Below are 23,247 nucleotides of genomic sequence, written 5' to 3' on the forward strand. Positions count from 1 at the left end.
TACACTATGTTCATTTTTAATAGAACATCATTAATTTAAGAAAGTTACTCATCACAAACCTTGGTCCTCGTAGCTCAATCAGTAATGGCCCAGTCTTTTCTATATGGAATTGGTAGATGGGGTTATTTTTGTGAGTCTCTTGGAAATTTCCACATCCCCCAGCACTCTGACCACTCCACTTTCCATTAATCTAATAAAAACAAAGTTTCAGTGTTAACAAAATTTCATTCTTCAATTCCACTTGAAGACAAAACTCCATCTCCAAAAAAAAAAAAAAAAAAAGGCAATTTCCTACTCTGTGGCTCCAACTCCTCTCTCCCATCTTTATTTGCTGGTGACAGCCAGGCTGCTTTGTTACACTAATCCCTATTTTCATCTCTTAGCCGCTAATCAAGTTGTTCTTTCTACAAGGCATTTTCCATAGAATCTTCCTCTACACATCTAGCCTACCCTGCAGTTAATCTCAAATTCTACTTTTAAGGTTCATCCACACAGCCTTCTCTAACAACCTAAGTTTGCATTCATCTTCTTTCTCTGAATTTTCTTTTCACAGACGTTGCTCACTGAAGATCTTGTATTCCGACCCAAATTGAAGGCCACTTACGTTTCCCATATATTCCTGTGAAGCCTTAGAATGTCTTTATTTCATAATAAATTGCTAAATATAAAGAATAAAATCAGAGAAATGGGAAAGCGAATTTAAAAATTCTAAAAGAATGCTGAGATTACAACCAAATGAATCTTCTCACCCGTTTTGATAAGGTGTATGGTGAAGGAATCTTTGAAAAAGTAAAACTGCATGCTGAATATACCTAGATTAAAAAAAAGACTGTATTGATAAATTTTACACTTACAAGAACATCAAAGTGATACATGAATATACTGGAAGACTAAAAAAATCAGTTGGCATATACAAGTCATGATTCTACAGGCAGCCTAGTATCAGGTCAGGTTTAATGAGCTGGGAACTGAGAAGCTAGGGGTGTGGTCTTGGCTTTCTTTGCTACTAACTGTGTATGACTCAGGACAAATTACAATTTTTCCAGGCCGTGGTTTCTGCATCTGAAAAATGAAGCAGTGGCAGCAGCTTCCAATGTCCCTTTCATCACTAAAAATCTACTCAAATTGAGCTGCTTATCTAGAGCAAACAAATCTATATAGAAGAAAATTACAATGACCTTCCCAACTAGATCAGAGCAGTATGTTTCTAGTGACTGATTCTCTTTCACTAAGTTCAAAGTCTTCTTCAAGTCAATACAAATATTAAACAGGCTAAATAAGTTTTTATTGCTTGCTTTAAAACGAAATGTATTGGCTGGGTGCAGTGGCTGACACCAGTAATGCCAGCACTTTGGGAGGCCAAGGTGGGTGAATCACTTGAGGTTAGGAGTTCGAGATCAGCCTGGCCAACATGGTGACATCCCATCTCTACAAAAAATACAATAGTTGGGCGTGGTGGCAGCACCTGTAGTCCCAGCTACCCAGGAGGCTGAGGCAGGAGAATTACTTGAGCCCGGGAGGTGGAGGCTGCAGTGAGCTGAGATTGCACTAATGCACTCACTCCAGCCTGGGTGACAGAGCAAGACTCTGTCTCAAAAAAAAAAAAAAAAAAAAAAAAAGAAAGAAAAAGAAATGTATTAGTCCAACATACTATATTACCGTGGGGCTAAACTATTACTATGAAAATAAAAATGTTCTTTCAGAATAAAAACATTTCTTTTCAAATGTATTATTTTCTACAGAAGGCGTAATTTACTATTAAAATAAGCACAAAAATAGAGAGCAATACATTTTCAGAAATAAACTTTCTCCAGATAATCCCACTTACAAAGCGGAGCACATTACGTCTTTATATTACTGTGTTTTGTCACTGTGTGTTGGTTTTACTTACCCGAACTGTGTAATGGATTGTGTTCTGTTTTTCATATTGAGAAACCACTAATGTAAAGGTATGGGTGCCAGGTGTGGTCAGCTTTATCTTAGTCAAATAATGAGGGCTGTTAATTCGAATTCCATCAATGTATGGAGGTGGGTCAGCTGCAAACAAACAAGTAGGCTTAGAGAAAAGGAGACTTTTCTTTCTTTAGTTTTTGAAGTTTTATGGTTGATGTAGGAAAAATAATTACTTGGATGGACATCTCCTTAACTGATTCTCTCCTTAAAACATAATGATATTAGTGAATTATAATTTCACTTAAAACCTTTAAAATTAAACAGTTCCTAATAAGCAAAAATAATCTTTTTGAATACTTTCAATGAGATATAACAGTACTTGCTATTTGCTCTGTGTTGCATTTCAGTAATTCCTACTATTTGTTCTGTGTTGCATTTTTCTCCCATAGAGGATTTTAAACTCAGGATTTTTTTTTCTTTTGAGATGAAATTAAAAATAATACAAAGAAGTATGTAAAAATATATATTCCCCACTACTCAGGTTTAAATTAACTTTTTTTTTGGTCATTCTAGCTTTTTCATAAAACAATGTCGCTTTTAACTATGACCCTTATCTTATTCCCCTCTACTGATGGATTTGGTGAATATCTTTTTAGACTTGAATACAAATGTACCCACTCCTAAAAGTGAATGAACAAATAACTGTTTCTGGTATAAGTGTATATATAAAAAAATAGTGTATGTCTTATATCTTTCATTTTTCACTCAACATTTTAAAAAGAGCTATGTTGTTCTACACAGATAGTTTATTTCTTATAACTGCCTGTATAATATTCCATCACATGAATATGACATTTTATCTACACCCCAACTGGTTTAGAAAATCTGGATATTCAAAAAAAAAAAAAAAAAAAAGAAAATCTGGATATTCAGATTGTTTTCAATATTTTGTTATTACAAAGAATGCTGCCTATTTTTCTTTGATAGTCCCATCAGTCAAGCCTGATACAATAAAATTTTATGCATGTCAATTACTATATGTTAAGATCGATGGTCTCAGCTTATTTAGGAATGCTGAATATTTATAATGGGACCTATCAGAAAAACTAAACATTTTAGTATCTCAAATAAGTCATAAGTCTCTAATGATTAGGGGTGGTGTGATCTAGTGAGAAGAGTAAAGAATTGGCACATATGTGGATCTTGAACAAGGTTTTTAACCTTTTCATGTTTCAGTTTACTCTTCTGTCAAATGGGGAACAAGGCCTGTCCTATTTACTGCAGAGTGTTCTAATTAAAATAAAATGATAAACATGAAAGTATTCTGAAAAGGCACAATCACTCTACATAAGATGGAGCATTATTTTAAAAAAAGGAAAGCTTGGCTAGTGTAACTTGACAGTTGTCACTGGACCTACTATGTGCCATGCCCATTCCAGTACCTAGGGATATTGACTAGTATGACTCAGTGCCTGCCATCAACACAGTGTAATAGGGAAGAATGCCATACTTCCCTATGATTAAACAAAGTAAGGCTTAAACCACTTCTGATCACATCTTCCTATCACTGCCCATTTCTCTGCACAACTTTCTTGCAAGAACTGTCAACAATTGCTTCCTTACATCATAGTCTCTTTTAAAACCAATCCAATTGGTCTTCTATCTCCACCTCTCCACTAAGCCTGTTCTTATCAAGGTCAACAATGACTGCCACAATGCTAAGTCCAATAGTTTCTTCTCTTTAATTTTTATTTTAGGTTTAGGGGTACATGTGAATGTTTGTTACAAAGGTAAACACGTGTCATGGGGGTTTGTTGTACATATTATTTCATCACCTGGGTATTAAGCCAGGACCCAATAGTTATCTTTTCTATTCTTCTCCTTCCTCCCACCCTCCCCCTACTTCAAGTAGACCTCAGTGTCTGTTGTTTCTTTCTTTGTGTTCCTAAGTTCTTATCATCTAGTTCCCACAATAGTTTCTTCTCTCACCTAATCTCATTTGATTTCTCAAACATCAATAGATGCAGTTTTCCTTTCTTTCTCTCCTGAAAAATGTTCTTTGCTTTGGTTATGTGAAACCTCACTGTTTCATCAGGCCCTCTGTTCGAATTCTTTTGTGGTACCTTTTCCTCTGCTCAACCTCAAGGTGTCTGAGAGTCCAAGGTCAGATCCTGCGTGTTAATCTCTGTACCCACCAGTCTCTTCACAGGTGATTTATACAGTCCCATCTTCAAATTCCATCTATATGCTCCTGACTCCCCTATCTGTATCTCTACCCTTACTCCAGAACTTGATTCAAAAATCCAACAGCCTAACTGGCATCTCCATTTGGAGCCAGGAAACGCCATTTTCCTGATTATGACAAGCCAAAGACCCTCCGAACCCCTGCCAGTGGTGTACAGAACCTCATGTGATCTGACCTCTGCAAATCTGACTTCTTTTGATACCACACCTACCCAGGCAATTGGCCTGTTCTCTGTTCCAAAAAGACACCATCTTTTCTCACTGTAAGGTCCTTGTACTTGCTGTTCCCTCTGCCTGTAGTGCTTTTCCCTTGATTTCTTTGCACAACTGGTTCCTTTTTTTGTTATTCATAGCTCTTCTCAATCCCACTCAAAGAGGTCTTCTATGACCACCCACCAAAAGCAACCAACCCACTCACTCACATACCCCTTTTTTACATATGTGTATCAATACTTGATGTTTTGCTTACTAACTGTCTCCCCAACTAGAACATAAGCTCTATGAAAACAATCCTGTTTAGTTCATCACTATTCTCCACAGCCTTAGGACAGTTTATCTCACTAAGTGATACACATTTTTTAAAAATGTGAAAGCAAAGTGGTTTCAATACAATGTGTTAAATATCTCAGGTGCCCAGTGGAAGGAATGGTATTTGGGCTTAACTACGCGCATGAAGCCAAATAGGGAGACAGGAATATGTGGGTAAAAGGTGGGAGGAGAGATTCTTGAGAGAAGAAACCATGTGAAAAAAGGCAACAAGGGCACGGTGTATTCTGGAGTAGCAACTATCTCAACTGTGAGAAGCTGGGGCATGAAATAAAGGCGGGCAGGTAGATTAAGGCTGGAATATAAAAAGCCTTATATATCATGCTAAAGAGCTTAGATTTTATCCAGGAGTTCAGGGAAAACTACAGAATACTTTTGATTAGAGTAAAAGACATCACTTAAGTTTCAGAAATAAAATTCTGACAGCCATGTGTGAGAATATGGAAATCCCCCCCTTGGAGTCTCTAAATTAAATCAAAACAAAACACAGAACAGTGTAAATACTCATCTGCTTGAGTGGTTTCTATGAGTCTATCAACATAATTATTTCTCTATATTATCTACATAAAATGTGTCATTTTTCAACTTAATCATATAAATAAAATCTTATGTATGTTTATTTTAATGTTTGCTGGGCTACTAAACATACCTGGGTAATAAACTTTTTTCCCATCAGTCTTGTAGACAACCATTGTGATAAATTCTCGATTATTCGCAAAATCATCCTAAAATCACAAAGAATCCAATGTGGTTAGAAAATGGGTTGAAAATGCTATTTATTTTCTTTTTAAATCTCTCCACAAAAAATGCTCTTTAAAGTTAAAATACCTCTAATTTTAAGAGCATTTTTCTCAGCTATTTGGTGCTATAAGAAACATTGTTTTTCTGAATTAAATTGTCATTTTAACAGATGACCACAATGTATGAAGTAATATAGTAAATAAGATTCGGAGGCTATTAAGATTATGGTTAACCTTTACAGAATCAAGACTAATGATTTAACATTTCCAAACTCCCTTCAGCATATTTCAATGTTAATATTAAGATGTAAACTATACATGATCAACCCCCAAACCCTCACTTTTAAAAAGCATAAACTCCCTCATAGTTTTCTTCAGAGATGACTTTTGAACAAGATTTAAGTGTATAATTATAAAATACAAATTTCCTTAGAGGAAAATATTCATTTGTCGGAGAAAACACTATTCTCTGGGCACCTAATTAAACAGGCTGGTGTTTACGTATGTCTTTCACAATGTTCTAACTATATTTAAAAAATTTCTGTATGGGATATCATTAGAAGGGTATCAGTACCTTGTCTGTTATGTGTCTACTAAGCAAAACCCAAACTGCAGCGCCCCCCTGTGGACACTGCACCTCCAGTTTGTACTGGGGGTTGTTGGCCAGGCTATAGGCATCTTTCACAGGTCCTTGCTTAGCATCCCAAGTACTAAAAGATAAAGTCAACAAAGAAGGTTGTAATTAAATTTCTCATAGAGCTAAAATATAACACTATTTCAAAAAGTGAATTAAGCTATCTGAGTTTTTGGTTTTGTTTTACTGTTTTTAAATTTTTTGGCACAACCAGGAAGCATGGAAAGAAAACAACTATTAACAAGATAGTCAGTGTGGGCATGACAAAAAGAGATGGAATGCTAGTCTTCCTAAATTAACCATTCCGTTTTTTATTTATTTTTTTGAGACAGAGTCTTGCTCTGTTGTCCAGGCTGGAGCGCAGTGGCGTGATCTTGGCTCACTGCAACCTCCACCTCCCAGGCTTGAGCTACCTGCTGACCTCAGCCTCCTGAATAGCTGGGACTACAGGTGTGCACCACAATGCCCGGCTAGTTCTTGTATTTTTTGTAGAGATGAGGTTTTGCCATGTTGCCCAACCTGGTCTAGAACTCCTGAGCTCAACCAATCCGCCCACCTTGGCCTCCCAAAGTCCTGGGATTACAGGCATGAGCCACCGCGCCTGGCACCATTATGTTTTTACGTGAAGAAAGTGGATGCTATTTTAAAGCATACTCTGCAATGCGCAAAAAGTTACCTGTGAATACACGTTGATTCTTTAAAAAGACCTGGATTCCAACTCAAATAAATCACATCATAATACTGGCACAGATCATCCCAGGAAATCCAAAATATTCCTGAAAATTAATATCTTTGTTAATCTAAAAAAATCTTAATGCTAAATGATTTTAAGTCAGTTACATATCTTTCGCCTTGTTGAAACATGTTTTTTTTTTGTTTTTTGAAGAATAAATGGTATTAAAATTAAAAAGATATATTTACCGTTGTCTATTTTCTGAGCTGTTCGGGGATCAAAGTTTAAATACTTTTGCAACTCTGGAGTCCAGTTTTTTATATCATTTTCACTGTATCTTCCTTTCCAACGTAAATGACTCCAAGGATTTTTCAACTGGATAAATCGCAGCCCCTATGTACAAAAGAAACAGGAGATAACATTAAGTTGCAAAACAGTTTTTACCATATTAGTTCTCTTATTAGAGGATGAACTGAGTACTTATCAATTCTTTTCCCTTCAAATCAACTTGAAATTAGTATTTTTAACACTTTCACCAGGTCATACATCAATCAAAAACTGTAAATGGCTACCGACTCCCTAGAGCTAATAGTGTAGTCTTTCACTGCATGTAGTTAAAATTATATAAAATTCAAAAATCAGTTTCTTAGTCACAGCAGCCACATTTCAAATGTTAAATGACCACAGGTAGCTAATAGCAAATTCATTGGGCAGCCCAGATAAAGAACATTTCCATCATTGCAGGAGTTCTAATAGACAGTACTGCCTTAGAGCATGAAGTATTTTCTGCCTTTTCAAAGCTCACTCTACTCTGGCCCGACTTTATTTTCCAGTATGTATACTCCATGTATCTTTGGCTCTAATCTAGTTTTTCCTTTCAGAATGCAATAAAATCTTTATTCAATTTTGCCTCTAGAGGCATTTGCTCATGCTGTTCCCTTTTTCTGAAAGGCCCTCTTTGATCCCTTTAGCTATCCTTTCTTCTCAGTGCAGATAGATACGGTGAAGAAAAGAGAAAAGAACATGGACTTTGGGGTCAGAATAAAATGGGACCAAATTTCAGTTATTTGGGTGGGTCATTTACCCTCTCTGAACACTGATTGACTCATATGTAAAATGAAGATTATGATGTGTCCCTAGAAGATGGCTGTGAAGATCAAATGGAATTAACATAAAGTACCTAGCATTTAGTAATTTCTTTCTTTTTTCTCTTCTCCAAACTTCATAGTGCTAACAATCTGTATTACATTAGTTTAAAACAAATAGTATCCTATCTTATATTGTTTCCTACAAATGTAGTCATCTTGTCTCCCCAATGAAATAATTAACTCCTTGAAATGGTAACACTATCATCCCTCTTCAGATTTTCCACTGATTTATGGAACAGAGTGTAAAGGTAAATGCTCAGTCAATACCAGGCATGTCTACAGAATTGAATACATTGATTCAGGAAAACAAAAGAGGTGGTAAATCAAAAATAGTATTTGTCTTACTGCAAGCAGTCACCTTAGGAAATTGTGTACTTTTTTTAATGATATCATAAATCAAACTGTTTGGGAGACATCTAAACAACCACCACAACACATTCCTTTTGCTATTTTAAATGGTGACAAATTGTGGCTGGGGGTAGATGTACGTGATTTCTGGACATAAGACTCATTCCTCTTAGGCTATATTCCCTAGAAGCTTCATTAATACAATTTCTTTCATCAATATCTTCTACACCATATGTGTCTCACCACACGTTAACTCTAATTCCTTTCTTTTCAAAAAATTTAATTCTCCATAAGCAGGCAATCTGCTTCATTTCAGGACTCTTAACACTTCCTAAAAGAGGAGCACAAAGGAGAACAAATTGCTGCTAAGCTTTTCAGAGACAGACTCCCAGCATCAGTGATATTCAAGGACACCAAGATATGGCTGTAGATTTTGTTGGGATCGGTAGAGAACCAGCCCTAAAAAGAAGGAATGCTAGAGAACTTAAAAAAAAAAAAAAGAATTTGATTTTGCTGAAACATCCAATTTCTAAAGTTATTTCCAAGTGGCAGCAAAGGAAAAGACTTGGACAGCTTCAGAAATTCTATAACACTTGTCTGAACTGAAGTCAGCACCCTGATGTGGAGCTGTACTTCCATAGTAGACTATTTATGAAACATCACCTCAAAGACACAAAAATGACCCAAAGAGAGAATCACTGAGACTAAAATGAAGGCCTTGGAATACACAAGCAGGTTAGAGGTAGTCAAACAAAAATGATAGCACTTTTATGCAAATATTAATAAATATTGAAAATCTCTTAAGTGAAGAAAGTCACCAATGATATAATACTAAGCAGAGCTGTCATAGTACAAGATTAGGTCTTTCTGCAAAAAAGAGGTCCTAGAGATAAATGCTTGAATCAAATATGGAAATATTTTAAAACAGAAGTCGGAATTGGCCAGGCACGGTGGCTCCCACCTGTAATCCCAGCACTTTGGGAGGCTGAGGCGGGAGGATCACAAGGTCAGGAGATCGAGACTATCCTGGCTAACATGGTGAAACCCTGTCTCTACTAAAAACACAAAAAATTGGCCGGGCATGGTGGCGGGTGCCTGTAGTCCCAGCTACTCGGGAGGCTGAGGCAGGAGAATGGCATGAACCTGGGAGGCGGAGCTTGCAATGAGCCGAGACCACGCCACTGCACTCCAGCCTGGGCAACAGAGCGAGACTCCATCTTTAAAAAAAAAAAAAAAAGAAGTCAGAATTAAACAAACACTTCAAAAGGTAAGTAGCAAAAACTAAAAAACAAAAATAATGCACCTAGGAAACTCCTTGAATATATATCTAAATAAAACAGTACTGGAGAAAACCTTTAAATATACATTTTTTGAGGCAGGGTGTCACTGTGCCAACCAGGCTGGAGTGCAATGGTGTGATCTTGGCTCACTGCAGCCTTTGGCTCAAGTGATCCTCCTACCTCAGCCTCCCAAGTAGCTGGGACTACAGGCATGTACCACCATGCCCAGCTAATTTTTTAAAAAATTATTTATTACAGAGATGGGGTCTTGCTATGTTGCTCAGGCTGGTCTTGAAATTGTGGCCTCAAGCAATCCTCTCGCCTCAGCCTCCCAAAGTGCTAGGATTACAGGTGGTGAGACATGGTGCCCAGCCACTTAAAATGTTTTGACTGGTATTTGTGGCAAATTACAATTCTAAAAAAACCCAACCTTACTGGTGTACCTAATTTCATATAATGTTTATATTTTTTGCTTTAAGTGGTCAATTTTTATGCCACTTTTAAATAAACAATTCTACAGAGTATGGCTGGGGGGTGCAACACTGACCAGCTAATTTGTAAAGTTCCAAGACTATACATTTTATAATGGTGCAATACATCCCTACCGTCCTCATAATTCATATACAGTCATGCACCATATAATGAAATGTTAGACAATGATGAACTACATATATCATAGTGGTTCCATAAGATTATAATGGAGCTGAAAAACTTCTATTGCCAAGTGACATCCTGATGATCCTGCCCCCATGTGGGCCTAGGCTAATGTCTGTGTTTATGTTTCAGATTTTAACAAAACAGCCTTAAAAAAAAAATTAACAGAAAAAAGCTCATGTGAAGTATTTGTGTACAGCTCTACAATGTGATTGTGTTTTCAGCTAGTTGTTACTACAGAGCCAGAAAGTTAAAAAAAATTTAAAGTTTATAAAGTAAAAAATTACAGTAAGCCAAGGTTAATTTATTGGGTTGCTCCAATGGTAGTGGGTTAATCAGAACTTATTAATAACATTTGTATCACTAAAGTTGGTATACAACCACCACTGATGAATTTGGCTTAGAACAATTCATTATTGAAGAAAAAAATACTTTTATAAAGTCTACATGTCCAGTGTTCATAAAGTCTACAGGAGTGTACAGCAATGTCCTAGGCTTTCCCATTCACTCACCAGTCACTCACTCACCCAAAGCAACTTCCAGTCCTGCAAGCTCCATTCATGTAAGTGCCCTATACAGGTGTATCATTTAACAAAATCTTATATACTGTCTTTTTACTGTGATTTTTCTATGTTTAGATATACAAATACCAAGCTGTTACAATTGTCCACACTATTCAATACAATAACATGCTGTACAGGTTTGTAGTCTAGGAGTACTAGGCTATACCACAGAGCTTGGGTGTAGAGCAGGCTGTACCATCTAGGTTTGTGTAAGCACATTTTATGATATTCATGCCACAACAAAATCACCTAACGATGCATTCCTTAGAATGTATACTCATCATTGTGGCCGGGCGCGGTGGCTCAAGCCTGTAATCCCAGCACTTTGGGAGGCCGAGACGGGCGGATCACGAGGGCAGGAGATCGAGACCATCCTGGCTAACACTGTGAAACCCCGTCTCTACTAAAAAATACAAAAAACTAGCCGGGCGAGGTGGCGGGCGCCTGTAGTCCCATCTACTCGGGAGGCTGAGGCAGGAGAATGGCGTGAACCCGGGAGGCGGAGCTTGCAGTGAGCTGAGATCCGGCCACTGCACTCCAGCCCGGGCGACAGAGCGAGACTCCGTCTCAAAAAAAAAAAAAAAAAAAAAAAGAATGTATACTCATCATTAAGCAACACGTGACTGTAATTCCATGTGCCATACATAAGCAAACAACTCTAATTAACACATAGTAGTGTTCTGTTATTGCTGACTGATCACTACTTCTATTCGTTCTGGTATTAAGGGTCCTTCATTAAGAAATAGTACTTCTTTAATAATCTTTGTATTTTCTAATCCATAGAACCAATCCATTTTTCAGTTAAAAATAACAACCACCTCAGAAGTAATGAAGTCAAATATTCTAACCAGATATTGCAGAAATAGGGTCTGTCTGAAAGGCCTGACAGCATGCAAGGGCTTCCAGGAAGAAAAATACCTGCTCACACAAACACAATGGCATGTATCTTATGCCCAGCTATCTTCCTATTTTCTTCCTCTTTCACAATTTTTTATTTTTTCAGACAGGGTCTCTATCACTCTGGCTGAAGTGCAGTGGTGTGATCAAGGCTCAACACAGCCTTGATCTTCTATGCTCAAGCAATCTTCCCACCTCAGTCTCTTCAGCAGCTGGAATTACAGACATATGCCACCATGCCCAGCTAATTTTTAAATTTTTTGGAGAGATGGGGTCTTACTATGTTGCCCAGGCTGGTCTTCAACTCCTGGCCTCAAGAAATCCTTCTGTATCAGCTTACCAAAGTATTGGGATTACAAATATAAGCCACCATGCCTGGCCCACTTTCATAAGTATTTATTTAGTGTCTACTATGGGTACTGGTCCATGGCCTCTTAGGAACTGGGCCGCACAGCAGGAGGTGAGCAGTGGGCAAGTGAGCATTACAGCCTGAGCTCTGCCTCCTGTCAGATCAGTGTGGCATTAGATTATCACAGGAGTGTGAACCCTATTGTGAACTGTGCATGTGAGGGAGCTAGGCTGTGTTCTCCTTATGAGAATCTAATGCCTGATGATCTGAGATAAACAGTTTTATCCTAAAACCATGCTCCCACCCACCCCTCTGTCTGTGGAAAAACTGTCTTCCACAAAACGGATCCCTGATGTCAAAAAGGTTGGCGACCACTGCTTTAGAGCTTAACAATGTGATTGATCCAAACACCAAGACGCAGTGTGGAATCTTGGGAGCTATATATTCCACCTCAAAACTGCTGGTTTTATGGAAAAGACAAAGAGGTGTAACAGCGTTTCTGTTCTGTCATCAGTATCTGTGCCATCCCTGTGATTTCCTTTCCCACCTTTTAATTTCATAATTCCCAATGGTAGAGATCAAGTTGTTTAATGTAGTAGGTGAAATGGTTTATAAACTCCACTTTAACCTTGATTTGTCAGTATTCAAAAGTCTGATAAATTATCTGGGATCCCTGCAATGTCTTATCCAACAGGAAAAATAAAAGAAAAAAATTTAAGGCAAAACCTTGAACTCTCTAATGTCCAAAACAGCATATGCATGTGTGGGAACCAGACCCCACTTCTCTCCTTCAGCTTCTGTCATCATTCCAGTTGACGCAGTGATGAGGACATCTCCTTTGTGAAATCTGGAATGAACCCCAAAGACAATTAATTAAAGTAAAACACGTTTGTAATACTAAGATCACACCATTTTATCTTTTAGTCTAATGGCTTACATGAAAATGGGCTGTTCCCACCCCCAAAGAATTTTCAAAAGTACATTTCTAATGCACAGTATGTAAAATAAATGATCACATTTCTCTTTTTTTTTTAAGTTTCTGGCAACTTAATTCCACAGTAGAAACCTACCAAAGAAGGAAAACAAATGCTAAATTTCAAGTGGTTTACAATAAAAAATAAAGACATGAAATACCAAAGGCATTTCCCAATAAGGTACTTAGCTTTCTAGTTTTGCAACCGAATGGGTATTACTGTTTAGACAAATTTCCAGTCCCTTAAATGGATACGGATTATCCATTTAAGGCTTAACTTCTCAGACTTCTCTTTTCTCACTTTCCCTCAACTTGGTAACTAATTAGTAAATCTAAAATAATTTTTCCATATTACATATTCAAATATTTTGGACTATCTACAATTTGGATTAACTATAACTATTAAGGGAAGATAACTGAGGACTGACTATAGGAAGTACAAAATGTGAAGTCTATTTTAAAAACAATTTCCTTAATAACTAAAAACAACAGCTTCTGCAATCTCTATTCTAAATAAGCTGTGATGTTTTTATTTTTTAAATTTTTATTTATTTTTCAGATGGAATTTTGCTCTTATTGCCCAGGCTGGGGTGCAATGGCGCGATCTCTGCTCACCACAACCTCTGCCTCCTGGGTTCAAGCGATTCTCCTGCCTCAGCCTCCTGAGTAGCTGGGATTACAGGTGCCACCACCAAACCTGGTTAATTTTATATTTTTAGTAGAGATGGGGTTTCTCCATGTTGGTCAGTCTGGTCTCAAACTCCCGACTTCAGGTGATCCGCCCGCCTTGGCCTCTCAAAGTGCTGGGATTACAGGTGTGACCCACCACGCCCAGCTGGCACGATGTTTTTAAACCGCCACATTTACCACACACATAAAACAAAGAAAAATGTTTACCTTTGATAAAGCATTCTGAAAGAATTATCCTTACTGAAAGTTTGGCTATCTGAATGCATAGCAATTCTTTCTGGTATCCAGCCAGTCAGTGCATGAAGATCAATATTCTGCAACAGAAACACATTTCAGGACTGCCAGTGTCATTTTCAAGTTCTTAAATCCCCAGAGCAGCTATTATATCTCGCTGATTTGGCACAATGATTTTGGTAGAAATAAATCAGAAGGTAGATGTTTTCGACCAGTAATATATTTCTTATTTAACTCAAATTCCTACCTGAATTTGAACATACGTATTTTTCCCTACAATCTTTGTTGCTTTTCCTGCATAAAAAACTATTTTACAGGTGAATATGATAAAAAGACACGTAACAGAAAAAACTCCTTCAATGATGCAGTCACGAGTCCTTTAGTGAGTTCTTGCAATGATGCTTCTCATGTTTTACATACATTCCCATTCTTTCTCTATCTAAACTTCACTGAGTAAGCAACGATTAGAAAGCTAAACTAAAAGTATGTGAAGGATAGAGCAACTCAAAGTATAGGCTGGGAAGAGAAAAACTGTAACATCCTATTGCATTTAATTATGACCTATATATTCTTTGCCTAGCATTAGAACTGGGCATAAAAAAAAGAACCGGAAAAGTCAAGGACACCTGGTTTGGCAGGGAAACTAATCACTTACAAATGATGGGTGATTTGCATACGTTACTTCATTTTACTGTTGGAATAAAGATGCAATTTTCATCTTTACGACTTTAAGACAAGAGGTGGATATTATCCTTATATTATGGATACATGAAGAGGCTAAGAAAGGTTAAATACATTTTCTAAGGCCACAGGCTGGTTATTGTAAGAATTTAAAGTCATGCCAATCTGACTAATTTCCTTCTGGCTCAAGTCTAGTTGACCTCATGCAACAAAAGGTCACTGGCAGACATCTCAATCTTACAGGTTAAGTTCTGTTAAGGTTGGATAAAACAAGTAACTCTTTGAATCTGAATTACAAATAAAAATATACATGACAATATGACACATCCATTTGATCTAAACAGACTGCAATGGAAAGGTACACTGTATCTATAATTGGCCTTGTATCCCAACGTAAAAGCAGACACGGTTTAGGCTTTCCCAGATACACAAGAAAATATACATATATCCCCATAATATGGGGACTGGTCATCCTTCTTCAGGGGTTGATAATCTGATCTCTTTCCCTACGAACAAAAAGACCATCTAGAATTTTTCAAATTTAAAATAGTTACATTAGATAGCATAAATCTATGTCTGGATTGTCTTATCTATTACTTACGGAGTTAGATCCTGGAAAATCATATCCTCCCATGACTTTCATGTATGCTTTTTCTATGAGAGAAACCCATAATTCACTTTTGTTGTTGGAATAAGAACAGAGCAATTCTCCCTTGTGATCAACAGGTAACTGGTCATCAATTATCACCTGGAGAAAAAGAACATTAACCTTGTTAGGTGCACAAAATATCTTAAAATCCTTTCTATCAAGAAACAAGAACACATCTTTCATACTGATAAAATATAAGGCACAATATGCCGACAGCTATTAAGGTAATGTTTCTAGAATCATACCAATTATAAAATGTTCTTTTTAATATGATATCTTTCTTCAATTTTATAAGCTGATCTGTCAGATAACCTTGAATCAACTGATTAAATGTCATGTAACTGTCACTGAAATTAAAAGGTTGAGCATCTGAAATAAAAAATCTAAAATTTGAAATGCTCCAAAATCCAAAACTTCTTGATCACTGACATGATGCTCAAAGGAAATATTTACTGGAGTGTTTTGGATTTTCAGATTAGAGATGTTCAACCTGTAGGTATTCTGCAAATATTCAAAAATCTGTTAAAATCCAAAATGCAAAACACTTCTGGTCCCAAGCATTTCGGATAAGGGATACTCAACCTATATGAGATATTCTAGAAATGTACATTTAAAATAATTACAAAAGGGCCTCACTATTAAATAACAGTACTATTATCATTTTATCCTAAACCTGTAAAAAGACTCATGTGTAGTTGTAAAAGTAGAACATTACCGCTAGAAAATACACAAATAACAGAGGAAGTAATCACGGATACAGTGTCTAATTCATATTAAAAAGTGATCTGAGGCTGGGCGCGGTGGCTCACGCCTGTAATCCCAGCACTTTGGGAGGCTGAGGTGGGTGGATCATGAGGCCAGGAGATCAAGATCATCCTGCCTAACATGGTGAAACCCCGTCTCTACTAAAAAGACAAAAAATTAGCTGGGAGTGGTGGTGGGTGCCTGTAATCCCAGCTACTCGGGAGGCTGAGGCAGGAGAATCACTTGAACCCAGGAGGCAGAGGCTGCAATGAGCTAAGATTGTGCCACCGCACTCCAGCCTGGGTGACAGAGTGAGACCCCGTCTCAAAAAAAAAAAAAGTGACCTATGAGATATGAGGATAAGAAGAATTCTGATTTAATACCAATAGGAAGATTATGCAATACATCTTTAAAGATTCTTTAAACTAGAGTTCAAGAATTATAGTTCAGTAAAATTATTCTCAATAATTTTCTTTACTTTTTAAGTAATCAGGTAAAATGGCTCTCAGAGAGTGTTCTAGTCAACAACATCAGCATCACCTGGGATCTTGTTAGAAATGCAAATTTTGATCTCATCTCAGACCTCCTGAATCAGAAACTCTGGGCATGAGGTCCAGAAACCTGTGTTTTAATAACAGATAATCACCTGCCAGGTGATTCTGTGCATACTAAAATTTGAGTATTACTGAACTACAGAGCAATGATTTTCAGACTGGATCACCAGGGGATCTAGGTGAAATGCAGATTCTGATTCAGTAAGTCTGGGGCGAAGCCTGAAATTCTGAAAAACTAACAAGCTCCCAGGTGATGCTGATGTTGCTGCACGGATCTCAGCATGGACAGGTAGTGGAGAACCTTAACAATGCAAGGCCCTTGTAACAGAGTTCAGAGTCCTTCCTTAAAGAAATTAGTGTAAATTAAAATTATGCATATATATTTAAAAGGAAATAATTTCAAAGGCTTGTTACATCTCAAGTTATGACTACATATACACTCTTCTGATCTAACAGATTTAGTTTGTCTGATAACAATCACATGAACTATCAGATGAAAATTTATTTTAAGCATTAGCAATCCTTAGTTCAATGTTACTTTTTGAAACTGTATACATTTTCTCGAAACCATTTAAAAAACAAGTTTATACTTGCCATGGTTTTAATTAATTTTTAATTATTAACACATGATGCTACTGGTCGTAATATATAATATGACAGACTCTAACTTTTAAAGTGTTTAAATAGATGACATTTCTTAATGATTTCACTCAAGATTAAAAGGTAGGGAAGGGATAGAGACAAGGGATGGGAGTGGGGAGAGAAATTATTCACCTTTCTTGGGACACCATTGAGGTGAAGTTTTACCATGTACTTCCCACATGGATTGTACTCTGGTTCGCCATCCTTGTTTTGAGGGTAAATTATGCTTTTGTAAGAAAAATAAATATTAAAATACCAACATTAGCATTCAATATCAACTACTATACAGGACATTTCATTCAGGCATATACTACCATCTTGGCAATTTCATAAAAACAAACAGGAGAGTATTTTCCTACAATAGGCCTAGAAAATGAACTACACCCTAATCAAAGTGCTTATTTACTGTTAGTAAATAATTTTCTGAGATCACAAAGTGGACATAAATTTCAAAATATTCTGAAAAGTGCTCAATGTTAACTTATATACCCTAATAAATCATCTATTAAGTGTATATATTTAAGCCAGTTAAAATAATCTTTTATCACTGGCCCTAAGAAGTAAACACGGCTTCAATTAACCACAACTAAGACAAGTAGATACAACTTGACATAAAGTTACATAAAATTATACAATAACATACTTCAATAACTATCAGTATCAATTTTCTTTTAAAATACATTTGGACCACTTATATGGCAAATAGTTGAAACTAAGGACTGCATCTAATTCATCTTTGTACTCTTAGCACTTAACACACAAAAACCACTCAGGAAAAGTTGAATGAAAAAATTATAATGCTTAATTTTTGCAATGAACGATTTTAAGTTAATGTATCTTTTAAAAACCGAAAAATTATTTCTGAAACATTTTAATACATTCTAAAGCAGTTCAAGCCAACAGAAATATGTTATATTTTCCAGTAACCACATTGAAAGTTAAAAAGGTAAAACGTAGTCCCGGCTACTCAGGAGGCTGAGGTAGGAGAATCGCTTGAACCCAGTAGGCGGAGGTTGTGGTGAGCCGAGATCGTGCCATTGCACTCCAGCCTGGGCAACGAGAGCGAAACTCCGTCTCAAAAAAAAAAGAAAAAGAAAAAAAAAAGTAAAACCAATTTTAATGTTTTATTTAATCACAAATCAAAATATGATTTTAACATATAATCAACACAAAAATTTGAGATATTTTGCAATTTTGCATTTTTTTGTTCTAAGTTTTCAAAATCTCATGCATTTTACACTTGCAGTACATCTCATCTTAATTCAGACTAATCCATTTCAAATGTCTATAGCCACATGTGGCTAGTGACTACTTCACTTAACAGTCCAACTATAAAGTATTATGAATATGACATGATTTTACTCTGATCAATTTCATTTATTTCAAAACATATTAATTCCATATATATTAACTACATGTGTATAGGTTCTTAGACTGTTTTAGCCTATCTTTCCACATTCATAAATCATCTGCTTAATTTCTACAGAAGGGCCATATTCTGAACAATATGCCCTCTCCCCTTTCTATACAGATAAGGCTTAAGTTTTAAATTTCTAGTTAAGGGACAATTACAACACAAAAAGAGGTAGAGACACATTTTTACCTGGTAATTAACTTCTTATTAAAACGTCTTTCATAAGCTGCACTGATGGCCAGTGATGCCACAAAGGAGCAATCCGATACTATTGTCTGTTAATAATAATTAACATATTCATATTCATTCATGTGATTTTGACATTACCGCAATATATGTACATTGCCCCAAGTACCTACTTTTTATACTAAATATCTTTTTTTAAAACTTTTACTTTAGGTTCAGAGTACACGTGGAAGGTAACAGGTGAACTTGTGTCACAGGTGTTTGTTGTACATATTATCTCAACACCCAGCTATTAGCCCAGTACCCAACAGTTATTTTTTCTGCTCCTCTCCCTCCTCCTATCCTCCACGCTCAAGTAGAACCCAGGCTGCTGTTCCTTTCTTTTAAGCTGTTCTCATAATTTAGCTCCCACTTATAAGTGAGAACATTCAGTATTTGGTTTTCTGTTCTGCGTTAGTGTGCTAAGGATAACGGCCTCCAGCTCCATCCATGTTCCTACAAAAGACATCTCGTTCTCTTATGGCTGCATAGTATTCCATGGTGTATATGTACCACATTTTCTTCATCCAATCTGTCACTGATGGGCATTTAGGTTGATTCCATGTTTTTGTTATTTTGAATAGTGTTACAATGTGTACTAAATATTTTCTTGGCTATTATTTGAACAGGAAAGTAACAAATAGAAACACGATACTGCCGACTCCTACATTTTATTCTAATAAATCCTACAAAAAATTAAATAATATATTTCAAAAAAATTGATTTTGAATAATTACTCAAATAATTAAATATCCTTCTATTGCTATCCTTTATCAAAGGTGAAATTCAGATTCTCAAGTTTTGCATTTACAGGTACACAATGATAAACAGGGTCCACATAAAAATCTGCAATCACTCAAAACAGTGATTTACACTTATATTATCTCAGCATGTTTCAGTCAAAATGTGTAGAATGAACAATTTTTCCAATTACACTTGTGTGCCTGAATATATAATAAAAATCTAAGAAAAAACTCAAATCTATACACAAATTACTTTAAAATGCTGACTTTTCTATAAAATCATACAAAATAAATGCTCACCTGCTTTATGCTAAAACTGGACACAGTATATATCATTGTAGGATTGTTGGTGAGGTCTTCTGGTCGTACCCACTTGGAAAATGTAGTTTTCTGTTTAGGTGATAACGGTAGCTTGCCCCATCTATCACTGAGGTAATAATAAAAATTAAAATAAAAAAATTAATCTTAAAAGATGACTCAAAGTCAAAATTAAATTTCCTAGAGATTTTTTTTTTTTTTTGGTCTAGTGATTATAGCAGTACTATATCATCCTAAAATAACCTTCTGGTCAAATCTGGCTCTTTATAGAGTCCAGTCAACCTGATCATCTCCTCCAATAAAAAAATATACCTAAATAATTGAAAACAGAAGAACATCGTATATTCATTTATATTTAAGAATGTAATTTTTTAAATTTAGCATAACTGTATTTAAGAAATTCAGCAATAAAATGAAACCATTAACAACAGTACAAGCTGATTCATTCAAAAGGACCTAGGAAGCTAAAGATTCAAAGCTGGTTCTTTACAAACTCCAATTGGCAAGGCTAATAATGAGTGCAGCTAATTTAGTGAATGAATACTAACCACGTGCCAGATATACACAATCTACTTAATTCTTAAAACAATTCTATTAAAGGAATTATTTTTGGAAATAGCTTAAAGTGATTAATGACTTACCAAGGTCAGACACCTAAGAAATAGCAGAACTGGCATCTGAATCCAGGTCTCTGGTGCCAAATCCACCATTCTTACCCATTACCCTCTACTCACTGTGTTACAGTATTTCTCTAAAACTGACGTGTACACCAAGGGGAAACATCTACCTTTCCCCCCTTCCCTAAATCTTTTTTTTTTTTTTTTTTTTAAACAGTTGAGGTCTCCATATGTTGCCCAGGCTGGTCTAGAACTTCTGTGCTTAAACGATCCTCCAGCCAAAGCTGATACCAGCCTTTCTGAAGTAAATACCAGAGTGCTGGTATTACAGACATGAGCCACCAGGCCCAACCATCCCCAAACCCTTTCTAGAGCAGGAGCAACAAATCCTTGGTTTTCAAAAGATCTCTTAGTAATAGAAAGCATATAATATGCAAACTGGCATAGACATAACTTTTTTTTTTCTTCAAAGAATGCTGACAGATACTGGGAGAAAAGAGGATTTTGTGGTCAAGTATGACCTACAAACTCCTGGTTAAAGTATTAGTTTTTTCATTGAAGGGCACCTCTAGACTTTTAATAAGCCAATGTTTATTGTAATGTCTTAGAGTAGAATATGGCATATAACATATCTCAAACATTTTTTATTATCATCTCACAGAACCACTAGTATTCCAGGTAACATTTTGGTACCTGTATATCAGGAGCTAACTGTAAACAGAAAGTGAGCTAACTGAATTCAGAAGAGTTTGAAGACAGCTGTCAAAAATTTTGAGGAGAAAAAATTAAGGCAAATTCAAATTCATAATCTATTATTAACCTGTCATATGAATCATATTTCAGCATAAATCCAAGATTCCATAATATTTGTTCTCTCAAGTCACCAGAGGATTATTAAATTCAAGGTTTTTTTTCCTTAGAACTTAAAGATATTAAAATATTTTACAGCCAGGTGCGGTGGCTCATGCCTGTAATCCCAGCACTTAGGGAGGCTGAGGTGGGCAGATCACTTGAGGTGAGGAGTTCGAGACCAGTCTAGACAACATGGTGAAACCCATTCTCTACCAAAAATACAAAATTAGTCAGGTGTGTGGTGGGCGCCTGTAATCCCAGTTCCTTGGGAGGCTGAGGCAGGAGAATCTCTTGAACCTGGGAGGCAGAGGTTGCAGTGAGCTGAGATTGCACCACTGCACTCTAGCCTGAGTGACAGAGTGAGACTCCATCTCAAAAAATAAAAAAATTTTACAATTAAAATATTTATTCAATAATGATTATTTTATAATTTTAAAATCCATGACCAGAATAGAAACAATTTTAAAAAAATAATTCAATCTCTCTAGTGCAAGAAAACCATTAATAAATTCTGGAGCCTTTTCCTGACAATCTGTTATCCCAACTTAAAAACATTTACTGTTGCTTTTTCTTCTGATTATTCCTACAGTAAAATAATCTAAAAAATAAGAAAATATCTTGCCACTTAGAATAGTAATTTTAGTATTTATTCTTGTTTTTCTCCCAATTTAACTACTTCAAGAACTATTTATTGAGTATCTACTATACACCAGATACTGTGGTAGGCACTGGGGTGCAACTTAATTAAAACAGACATGGTCTCTGTTCTTATGAAGTTTATATGCCAGAATAGTAGACAAGCATTAAGCAAGTAAACACCTTAAAGAAAAAAAAAAAAAGAAAAATTCCAACTGTGACAAGTGCTCTACCTAAATTAAGGCAGTCTGTATGGCTACATATTTTACTTTTCCAATTATGTGCATTTTCCTGTATTATCACATTCCTTGAAAACTTGATTGTTTATGGCTACATAACATTTTTCTTACAGACACTGCATTGTATAAGCATTACAAATATGATTTACCTTAATTTGTTGCAAAAAGAAATGATAAGTTTACATCTCTATTTGAATATTGTCAAGGAGATACTAGAACAACTGATTCATTTTCACAATTGTAACAACAATGATAAATCACTTTCATACGAATTTTTGAGTATATCTCTAAATAGCTCCTTACAACTGGATTCCTGAAGTAAAATTACTGGTCAAAGAGGTATAAAAAACATTAAAGTATTTGAAATATACAGCCAAATTGTTATATAACTAAGTAACAAAATGATTTTTCTAGCAGTTAACCTTTATTATATAGTGCTTGCTACATAACAGCACCATTCTCAGGGTTTTACATTTTATTAACTCACAGTACCATTATGAGGCAGTTTCTATTATTATCCCCATTTTACAGGCAAGAAACTGAGACAGATTTAACAAATTGCCCAGTGTTACACAAGATTTGAGACTAGAAAGTCTGGCTCTAGAATCTTGCCCTGAACATTAATGCTGCAAAGTTTCTCAGATATAAAAATTCCTTTGATCCCAATCAGTTACTAGCATCACACAGCTGCCTGAGTGAAAAAAATATGTTAACTGGCTTTGTGATACCTAACCCTTGGTCATTCAAGAACAGCAAAACAGTAGAAAATAAACAGCAGCCCTTTTGTTCTTCACAGAGCCTTCATATTCTATATAGTAAGCATCCAGCTTTTTTTTTTTTTCTAATAACAAACACGCTCATTGGAGAAATTCTGAAAAATAAAAAAGTACTAAAAGAAGTTAAATCATACAATTTTGTTACCTAGACATAACCACTGTAAATATTTGGGTATATTTCTCCATATCATTTTTTTCTATGCATCTATAAATACACGAAAAGAAAAATAAGGGTCAGGCACAGTGGCTCAAATCTGTAATCCCAGCACTCTGGGAGGCCGAGGCAGATGG

The 23,247-nt window shown here is 36.0% G+C and overlaps 1 protein-coding gene across 9 annotated transcripts in view; it reads right to left on the minus strand.

Annotated features, from left to right (window-relative positions):
- CAPN7 (calpain 7) overlaps positions 1-23,247 on the minus strand; it is a 46,997-nt gene that overhangs the window by 5,448 nt on the left and 18,302 nt on the right. For 2 of the 9 annotated variants that reach the window (XM_074031016.1, XM_045386994.3), the window contains 13 exons: positions 19,819-19,945; positions 18,740-18,825; positions 17,269-17,362; positions 15,149-15,295; positions 13,840-13,946; positions 12,696-12,816; positions 6,979-7,123; positions 6,734-6,833; positions 5,998-6,133; positions 5,333-5,408; positions 1,892-2,037; positions 750-812; positions 60-190 (listed from right to left, as the gene is read on the minus strand). In XM_074031016.1, the coding sequence (XP_073887117.1) occupies positions 60-190; positions 750-812; positions 1,892-2,037; positions 5,333-5,408; positions 5,998-6,133; positions 6,734-6,833; positions 6,979-7,123; positions 12,696-12,816; positions 13,840-13,946; positions 15,149-15,295; positions 17,269-17,362; positions 18,740-18,825; positions 19,819-19,945 (1,479 nt within the window). The remainder of the gene's footprint in view (positions 1-59; positions 191-749; positions 813-1,891; positions 2,038-5,332; positions 5,409-5,997; positions 6,134-6,733; positions 6,834-6,978; positions 7,124-12,695; positions 12,817-13,839; positions 13,947-15,148; positions 15,296-17,268; positions 17,363-18,739; positions 18,826-19,818; positions 19,946-23,247) is intronic. The other 7 variants (XR_012430681.1, XR_012430677.1, XM_074031017.1 and 4 more) reach the window with 5 other exon arrangements.

This window comes from Macaca fascicularis, chromosome 2 (genome assembly GCF_037993035.2).
Source record: "Macaca fascicularis isolate 582-1 chromosome 2, T2T-MFA8v1.1".
Classification (NCBI taxonomy): Eukaryota; Metazoa; Chordata; class Mammalia; order Primates; family Cercopithecidae; genus Macaca; species Macaca fascicularis.